Genomic DNA, 9,819 nt, shown 5'->3' on the forward strand with positions numbered 1-9,819 from the left:
CTTTTAAGAATTGTTAGCAAAAAGATGAAAATGTTTTTGTGAAAGTTTATACTGTTGAATTTTTATTTTTTTTTTCAAGAAAAGTTTCATTTTTTTTGTAGTTTTAATTTTTATATATTAGTTTTCCTCAGGAAACATTGCAATAAAATTTTTTGTTGTTGCAAAACTTTTGTTTTATTTTATGTATACAGTTGACAGACCCCCCCCCCCCGACAAGTTTAAATATATTTACATTTTTCGTTTTTCCTTTGTAGGGGAGGAACCTATTAAAGAACAATATTACTGAGATTAGATTCTTGTCATGGCAATAACTTAATGTTTAAGGTGTCTAGATCAATTTCTTCAGAAAGTCATCCGTTTCCATTTCAAAATTCCAATTTTCATTGGCTTATCAAGTAAAAATACTCTTTCCCCCTTCATCACCTCCCCAAATTACTTAAATACGTTAAACAAAATAAATAGACTAGTTTTTTTTTGCCAGCGGTTCCCATCAGCTGTCAGTCGAGCCAACGTCACAGAAGTCCATGTCAATAGGTGCACCAGTACCTTAAAATGTGACAATTTTCTGATTTTTGAGAAATATTTAAAAACTGGAGATAGCATTTTGTGTGTTCCATCAAAACAATGCATATTCTTATTTTTGTGTTTTCGAATCATGTGCTTTGTATTATCGTGGAACTTTAAAAGATCTTTTAAGCTGCACTGTCTGGGTAGCAGTCGGGGAATAATTCATAAAGATCACGGTCACTGAAGAATGCAAGAAGTAGATATGTTATTTTTCCTTATATATTACTAAATGAGAAATCATTTCCATTTAAAAATTGAGAAAAACAGGCTTAAAAATTGTTAACGCTTTATGAAAGAAGCCAAAGTAAAACAATTTTTGATGCCGAAATAAAGTTTTTTCTTACATTCTTCTACAATCTTTATAAATTCCCTTAGAGGGCAGGCAATAAAGTGTTGCATCGTGTGGTCCTCTTCTCTACATTTATAGATGGTTTGATTGGTTTTGCAGTTACAACTGGCTATAACAGCTTTTGATTGTTCCATTTTTGTTCTTAGCGTCTTCTTAACCAAGAGCTACATTTTAAAATAAAAATATGGTTAAGTTCACTTTGTTTCATTTCACTATTGGAAAAAAAAATTATAGTAAAAACTTTTCAAAGTAAGTAACATTCAAAGTGATGGACTTTTTAGGATTTTCATTGTGCAGTTGACAGCATCGCAGACAGAGCTAGAACTTCACCAGAAATTCAATTTTTAAGTGATTAATGGGAATTTGTAGACATAAAAAAAAAAAAAATAAAAAAAACCCTCCCAAATTTGAATTAATGTTGAGTTATGCGAGACAGTCGCTCCTCTCTTACTCATAAAATTTAATTTTCTTAGTTAAAAATAATTTAATCAATTTATGTGATATTTGGAATATAGCATTTTCGTTTTGTGTACATCAGATTTTTCTTTATTTTTGTATTTTAATATGGGGCAATTCTGGACAAGAACCATTATAAATATTTAAAGTTCTGTAAAAATTGGAGCTGAACAAAGTAACCATCTTTGTTTGTTACCAGCTAAACAAAGCTGGTTACTTTGCTCAGATCCAATATTTTTAGAACTAAAAATGCTTAGAACTTCTATTAAATATTTGATACTTTATGCACTTATGCTACTATGCTGAAATAACATTGTTTAGAAAGCCATTTGTAACATGGGAAGGGAGGGTATATTGTAATTATGTACTTTCACCTAACAATTTAATAAAAAGATATTGTAAAACTTGAAAATACTCTTAAAAAAAATAGCACTAGATTAACCCAAAGATGGTAATGAAAAAAAAAAAAAAACCTATTTAGTGGATTTTACTTTCAAATTATTGAAAGTAAAATCTGCCAAGTAGATTTAATAAAAAGTAAAAAAGGGCAAATGGCAAGATAGACAGCCTAAATAGTTTATTAAAAAATTTGAATATAATTAGGGTATAGGATATATATATATATATATATGGCGGACATGTACAAGAGAGCACCCCCCCCCTCACCAAATGCGTTTTTTCCCAACCTTTTTTCTGACGATTATTATGGATTACAGACTTAAGTAACATATTAGCAGAGAAAAATAATAAAAATAAATTTAATGACTTAAGAAGGGAGTTCACTTTCTCATGTTCTACTTACTAGGTGCATGCAAAATGAATAGCTGATGCTCAAAAACATTTTAACCCCTTCCCTTTACCTAAAAATTCACCAAAAGTCAGGAAATTAACGAATTTTAATGAAATTTTAAATATTTATCAAATAATGATCATGGAATATAGTTTGTTTTACTTTCTTATGAAAATAAAACATTGTAAGAAAAAAAAAAAAAAAATTTTTTTTTTCAGTAACATGATGAAAAAGACCCTAAATTCTGTATTAATGAATTCAATATAACTAAAAAAAATTTCTCAAACTACTGATATTATCATTGAATTAAGCATTGTTTATTTAAAATTTTCACAAAAAAATTATAATTGCAAAAATATATTTTTTTTTTGCGTGTAATTACAGGTTTTACAAAATTTTTACATGTAAGAATCTAATATTTTCCTTGCTGGAATGAAAGAAACTTTGGGTTGAAAAAAAGAAATTTAAAAGCAGGAACATAAAATTAAATTAAAAAAATGGTAAAAATTATAAAAACGTTCATGATAGGAATATACAGATGCACGGCTTGGGAAAAAAGAAAACCAGCATTTCCTACCTCCTTTAACTACCTGACGTCATTTTCAGACAGCCTTTTGACATTTTGTGCTTCCATAGAATCCATACTTTTTTTATACAAACACGGTGATTTTTAAAAATTTAATTCAATATCTTAGGACTTCACTAATTACCTTTGAAATAGACCCAGATAACTAATATTTATTTTTCAAATTATTTTTTACAATGAATTTATTTAACTTCAGAATTTAGCTGAATTTGTCAGTTTCTGAATGTCGCTGTGAAATCATTTTTCATTATAACTTTTTTTCACATGTACAAATATTTTTTCCTTTTGAAAATTAACTTTAGGCTTTAATCTTTCAAATACAATTAAAAAAATGTAGTCAGAAATCTACAAAAAAAATTATGATAAACCGACTTTCAAAACAATCTATAAATGTTTCGTGTTTTATCATATTTATTATTTTATTTTCAGTTTGAATCACTCATTGAAAATAAATCATAATACATTAAAATTATATTTTGATACATTTATTATACAATAAATGTTTCGATTTTCATATATTTTTGTTATTTATTTTGTTATATATTTTTGCGTTATCGTAAACACTTGTTTATATTGGAAGTTCACATAATGGCCGCTAGACGTCAGTTCTCATTCGAAGAACAGGGGTCAATAAAACTCATCTGGTTCTAATATGTAACTGACATGCAGAAGTGCCAATAATATTTTAAGAAACAACGACATTCTGTTTAGGCTGTTGACCCCCCCCCCAAAAAAAAAACAACTTTTCAGATGGATTGCTACTCAATAAAACAAAAGTATGTGGGCAAAAAAAGAAGAACATATATAAAAAAGAAAAATATGGAATTAGTTTTAACGAGTGAGAAACAAACTAAACAAAAAACAAAACAAAATATTAACTTTAAAAAAATCAAAACGTAATGAATAAAAATGATTTTTGTTTAATTTTGAAAACATTTCTTTCAATATATATATATATATATATATATATATATTACACACTCACAGACACATTATTCATCATAATTGTTATTAAAGTTAATGTTTGCAACAAATGATCTCGGGTGAATAAATGAAATAATTGTTTGAAAAAAAAAAAAAAAAAAAACGTTCTCCATTGCGTCGCTGTCATCCACAAAACGAAGCAAAATCTATGTAACAATATTGTTGAGTTTTGATTGTGTGCGAGTATATTTACCTGCCTCCCGCTGCAGTAAAGTTAGGCACAACGTCAGTTCATAGTGAATCTGCCTCCCCAACTCCCACAAGGGGTGGGTGAAGCAAGCACTTTTTCTCTTTTTCTGGACGGTTGCACAATTTGCTGCGATCGGACCCGTCGACGTTCCCCAGTAGGAGCGCTTCAAGCGATCGGTAATAAACCAGTCCCTCCTCCCAAAGGCGGAGATAATGCCTGGAAAGACGCCCCACACCAGACCAAACATAATGATACTCCACTGCGATCCAAGGGGGCGACGATGTGTGTATTGTCGAGAGAATTAATGTCAACTACTCTGACCTATTTTCAACAAAATTAACACAGCAGTGACTTGTCCAAGATAAAATAAAAATGACCATCTTTGTTGTGTTAGGCCTGAGAAAGGCGAGAGTTTATCACATTTGTTGCAAGGTGTGTGTCGGCAGTCCGGTGTGGACAGCGTGTTCGTTTGTTCGTGCGTGACAACATGGTAAGTTCTGTGGTAACAGAGTTCCTCTGTGAACGCCTTAACTCTTCTGCAGTTATACGGTTCAGTGCCATCACATGCGCAAGTTTGCAACTTCTTAGCCTTGAATTGTTGGTGCAGTACATTCAGGCTGTTGTTGCACTTGGCCGTGCACTTGTCGCCGGTCATTAACTTCTTACAATTGTTTACATAAAAACCGAGCGCGACATAACATGAAGTGTCCGCTTCGCACGTCAACAGGGCCAACGTGCACGAAACTCTCGTTGTGTTATCGTCAACGCTGTGCAGTTCATTGATCACATATTTGGTGCAGATCTCCACACGCTGCTTCCTTTCCTCACACTCCCGGTTTTCTTTGCAGTCGCAGTTCATGAATGCGCTACCTGCGCGATCTTCAGTGGTCAGAAGTGAAATCAGAGCTCGCTTGCAACGGACTGTACACTTTTTGTCCGTACCGTGAATAACAGAATCACAGGCGTAAAAGAAGTTTTGAAGGGCGACACCACAGCCGGTCCGACGAATGCAAGTCCCTTGCACAGTTTCACAACTTTCTCCTGTGACGACTGCAGCATCAAGAGAACCCGGCGCATCCAATATATAGATGAAAATCACTGTTAAACACAATCCACTCACATTCATCGTATGACCAGCTTTCATAAAAGAAACAAAATGCTCGATGAGCGTTTTTCTTTCCCGTCTAAAATTTCCACCGTTTATTTTTCTCTACACCGTTTCTTTATTAAGCCTGTGGCAACCATTAAACCATAACCTCAAACAAATAAGCCGCCAACCGATAAACCTTTCTCTAACCCCTTTTCCGTCACAAAAACTGATCTCGCCCCCAAAATAGCACTTATTGCTCCTGACGGTACTAACTAGCAACAATACTTTTAATTGCTGGCCTAAAAGAGAACATTACAGATACGAACTAACTCGAAACAGAAAAAGTGAATTCTAAGTCAGACAAGTAGAGGAAATAAATATTGTATAAAGAAAATAAGATTTGTTAACAGCTGTACTTGTCATAATGATAAAACACTTCTAGATTTGAAGGGAAATGAACACAATTACTTTAAAACGAATCGTTAGGCTCGTCTATTATTGGGCTACAGTTGATTTTTTTTAACTTAGCATCATAATTCATTATGACAAACACTGGCAAAAAAAAAATAAATAAAATAATAATTTCAGAATGTTTGCTCTGATTAAACCAAAGTATATCGACGTGAATGTATTTCTGTACACGTGGAGGGGAAGGAGTATTCCACTTAATTAGGGGACATCCTTAATCTGTTAAAAAACTGAAAATGGTTAATGTTTGTATGAAGTTCCATGATAATTCCAGTAATTGTATGATGTGAAAAAAAAAAAAAAAAAGATCACACCTCGCGTGGTTGAGGTTTCAATTCCAGGTTTTGTTTATCTCAAACGACTCATTGTGGTCCGTCGTTTTAGGCTTCGTTTTTTTTTTGTTATTGTTATCATTAGTTTTTTATTGTCTTTCTTTTCAACTGTCATAACTCAGTTTTTCTTCTTCTCGTAGATGACCTTAATAACAAACTGGTATTTGTTTTGTTTGAATGAGCACAACAATCCGCATTTCTTTTGTGTGGTTATTATTTTCCGCGGAGTTGGGTGTGATGAATCTCACCATTTTCGTTGAACTTTTATTAGTTTTAATCACAATCAAATTCTACCTTCTTTTTCTTCAAAGTAAAGAATATGATCTGGTATGATTTTGTTTTTTTTTAACAATTTTCTGTTGATTATTAAAATATCCTCGGTAAAATTTGTGTATCTTTCCCAGCAAAAAAAATCGTGACGGGAGAAAAGTTTTTTTTTGTCGACGAGGCAGGAAGTTAACCACCGCCACCATCACTTTGCGACCAACCAGAAATCTGAAAAAGAAAAAAAAACTTTTCAAGTTTCACATAAGTATTATTGCCCCACCCCCGTCTCTCCTCTCCCTTCTCGCACGATTTTTTTTTGTTTCTTTGTCTTTAATGGATGATGAAGAAAAATAAACTAATTAACAGCTTTTTACTTTTTTTGGTTTTACAAAGTTTTTTTTTTTTTTTTTAATTTGTATATTATAAACTTTTTTCAGAACAAAAAATGTATTCGTTTCTGGTTACGATTATTTTAATTTTATTTTTGTTTTCTGATCTAATTTACTTAAGGGTTGTTTTTCTTTTTCTCCAGCTGTCACTCCATTTCCTCTGACCGGTGCTTAGTGCTTTGCTTCCCCTCCTACTTTTTTCCTAGGGAATCATATTTTTACGTCGGAAATAAAAATGAATTAACATTCCGAGACTGGATTGTTGATTATATATAATATATATATTATTATTTTTTTTACTTAGTTTTATTCTGATTAAATTAATTTTGTAAAATAGATTAAAACTGACTCCTTTTCATTGAGTAAGATAATTTTTTTTTTTTAAATATTTGAGAAAAATCTTCTGCAAATATTTTCATTTTTCTAAGAACAAAGTGTAGTAGCTGAGTGCTGTACTGCTGTGCTCTAATACTACACTTCATCTTTTTCTGTCCGCGGGCAATGAATCGGAAATCCTTCTAGACTGAGGGAAATTAAAATTTTTGTCCCAATCCAAGATTACTGGCGAGGGATTCCCAACGTTATAAAAACCGCTCTCGTGTACAACTATGTACTCGAGGGGAGACAAGTAAATAAAAAGGGAACTATGAAGTACCTTCAAAGGGACATAATTCAATCTTTGGAATGCCAAATATAAAAGTAGGATAACCTCCACCCCCATTTCCTCGTATTTTACTTGTATAAAAAGATCCAAGAATAATTTAAATGACTACTCTATAAAAATGTCTTTTGATCAATTGTAGTTTAATCCTAAGCTAAATCACTTTCCCCACTTCAATGAGATTCTACTTATATTTTTTTTAGACGATTCCGATTGAACACGCTTTTAGCCTTGGCAGAAAGGGGGGAAAAAAGCGATAATTTTAGAACTTAAGATGAGGGTAGGGGGTTAATTTCATGAAGTGTGTACATACAAAATTGACCTTCCGCCCTATTCTAAATTCTGATCCTCTATTTCCAGGGCAGTTAACTATCTTTTTACCAGTAAGCCTAAATAAGTAGACCTTCCAATTTTGAATGAGCTTAAAAAAAAACAACAAAAAAAAAAAAAACAGAAAAATCTTTGATTTATAGAACGAAGATGTCATATTCCAAAAATTACGTCAATTAATCAAGTAGTTATTTTAAAACTAAGAAAATCAATTTACGATTTTACTACATAGTTTATAAGGCTGATTTTGACATCGACACTTCGAATTGAGTTGTCTCCCCTTTCGTTTATCATGGCATACGAAAAACGCTACGACTCGCTTAGTCGTAAAAAGGTTATATTGTACGTATTCGTTATAGAACGAAGTTCTCCGAGAAAAAAAAAAAAAAAAACCACTTAATTTCATCAAGTAATATTTTTACAGCGAAAAATCAATTTGTTAGGATACCGAACAAAAGGTTCGATTTTTAGGAAGAAAAGCTACTATTAAACACGGGGAGGGAGTGTCGGCTCTTTAACTGGAGTTATCTCCCAGTAGCGTGTTTAACAAATTCCATAATGGCTGAATTCAACGCGCTCTCATAAGAACGTGTTTTTCCGCTGTAAAACAAAAAACTACTCGATCAAATTAAATACATTTTTTTCGGAGATCTTCAGTCCAAAACGGATACGTACAATATAACTTTTTTTTTTTTTCGATATTTTCATTTTTGAATGTCTTGATTAAACTGTACAAGTACCATCGTAACATTTAATTTTGAATAATAAATAAAAAAAGTACTTTATTAAATTACGTAATTTTTTAAATATTTCATCTTCATTCCGTACATCATTAAACTTTTGTATTTTCTTTACTTTTAATTCCCTTCTTAAGTGCAATTCTCCACAATTTCTAAAGCAAATAAATTGCTTAAATAAAATAAATAAAAGTTTAACTTCACTAAAAACGCTAGAATTGTCCGGAAATGGATGGGGATCACGTTAAATTTATATGCAAAACTATATACCATACTAAATTGTAAAATAATGTTTTTTCTTCATGGTATTTATTCGCCTAAGAAAGTAAAATAGGATGTCTGAAAAGGGTTATTTAGCGTAGAGTGACCGAAATAGATCCCTTTCAACCGTAAGAACTTTTTCTCGCATTTTTTTTTTTTTAAGAATTACAAATTTTTAATTAAAATGTTTTCATCGAGTACACGCTTAAAAATAAATAACACCACAAAAAAGTTACGCGCACTGCCATAAGAAAAAATAAAACAAAACGACCAAATGATACCAACTACCAACAACTAATGAAGTTTTCAGTACTTGGAGGAAAGTAGGTGGGCAGAATGATACGACGTACCTTCATGCTCGACATAGTTTGTATATTAATGCAAGTCGGCATTTTATTTGAAAATAATATTGATTAAAAATAGATTTATCAAATCAAAAATGTTAAAAAAAATCCAAAAACGAACCCGTTAAAATGACGCTAAGTTTCCTGCGTTAATTTAAACCTAAATAGACGCCTCCAGCTAGGCCTCCTTGGCCATCCGGTGTTCGCCAATTTTGTCCCCTTTTTTTTATAAGCTGAAGAGGAAGTATATCCTCACTGACATTAGAGTTGTAGGGCTGCAGAAGTTTAAGTAAAATTAACCCCCCCCCCAAAAAAAAAGGAATGAAACAAAATGACACCTCCTTCTGATTTAAATGCACCGCATTTATTTTTTTTTTAACAAAAACAATAAGGTAAATAAACAAAGGTCCAACCAATTATTGAAAGTTCTTTGTTGTTATTAATTTAGAAAATGTGCAGTGCAGAATGAATGCATATGTGCATAAGTGATTTTTGAGTGTCCGCGTGGTGTGTTATCATGGTGTTGGCAGCGACGATGTTGTGAACACGAGAGGCAATGCCTCTCAGAGGCATGTTCTCGTTGTGTCGTCGAAGCGAGAAGGAAGGAAAAAAGCTGAACTTTCCCCGTAGAAGACTGTTTGATGTGTTTTATACATTTCTGGCCGGCTCCAGAACACGATTGCTCCTGCTGATATTTTGGTTTTTGGAAAAGCGTTAAAAAGAGAATCTTCTTAATTTTTTCATTGGTTACTTGTGTCACATGATACTGTCTTCAATTACGTCTGCCAAAAATATGTTCATTTTACTTTTGTTGTTTTGAGAAAAGTGTGTGGGTGTATTTGAAATTGTGCCGTTGCTGACAAAACTTATTTTTTGTGCAAAATGTGTAGGGAAAAATTGAAATGAAATAAAGGTTTGTTTATTTGCACGCGAGCGTGAGTGTGCATGTGTGAATGACTGCACAAATATTCCCCCCAGAGTGAAAAAAAGATATAAAACTATTTTTCTCTGTTTTTTC

At 32.2% G+C, this 9,819-nt stretch overlaps 1 protein-coding gene across 2 annotated transcripts; it reads right to left on the bottom strand.

Moving 5' to 3' along the window:
- Window positions 1-2,457: 2,457 nt before the first annotated feature.
- Window positions 2,458-9,063, bottom strand: LOC145276920 (growth arrest-specific protein 1-like). Of its 2 annotated transcripts, none has more exons than XM_080128389.1 (2): window positions 8,923-9,063; window positions 2,458-6,307 (listed from the first exon to the last, which is right to left on the bottom strand). In XM_080128389.1, the coding sequence occupies exon 2, from the start codon at window positions 5,064-5,066 to the stop codon at window positions 4,230-4,232; it is 837 nt and encodes a 278-aa protein (XP_079984515.1). In that variant the 5' UTR covers window positions 5,067-6,307; window positions 8,923-9,063; the 3' UTR covers window positions 2,458-4,229. The 2 variants fall into 2 exon arrangements, with proteins under 2 accessions (XP_079984515.1, XP_079984516.1); XM_080128390.1 differs by lacking the exon at window positions 8,923-9,063 and adding an exon at window positions 8,808-8,822.
- Between the last annotated feature and the right edge of the window lie 756 nt (window positions 9,064-9,819).

The sequence above is a fragment of the Euprymna scolopes genome, chromosome 5 (genome assembly GCF_053919585.1).
Source record: "Euprymna scolopes isolate OS-2025 chromosome 5, ASM5391958v1, whole genome shotgun sequence".
NCBI classification, from domain to species: domain Eukaryota; kingdom Metazoa; phylum Mollusca; class Cephalopoda; order Sepiida; family Sepiolidae; genus Euprymna; species Euprymna scolopes.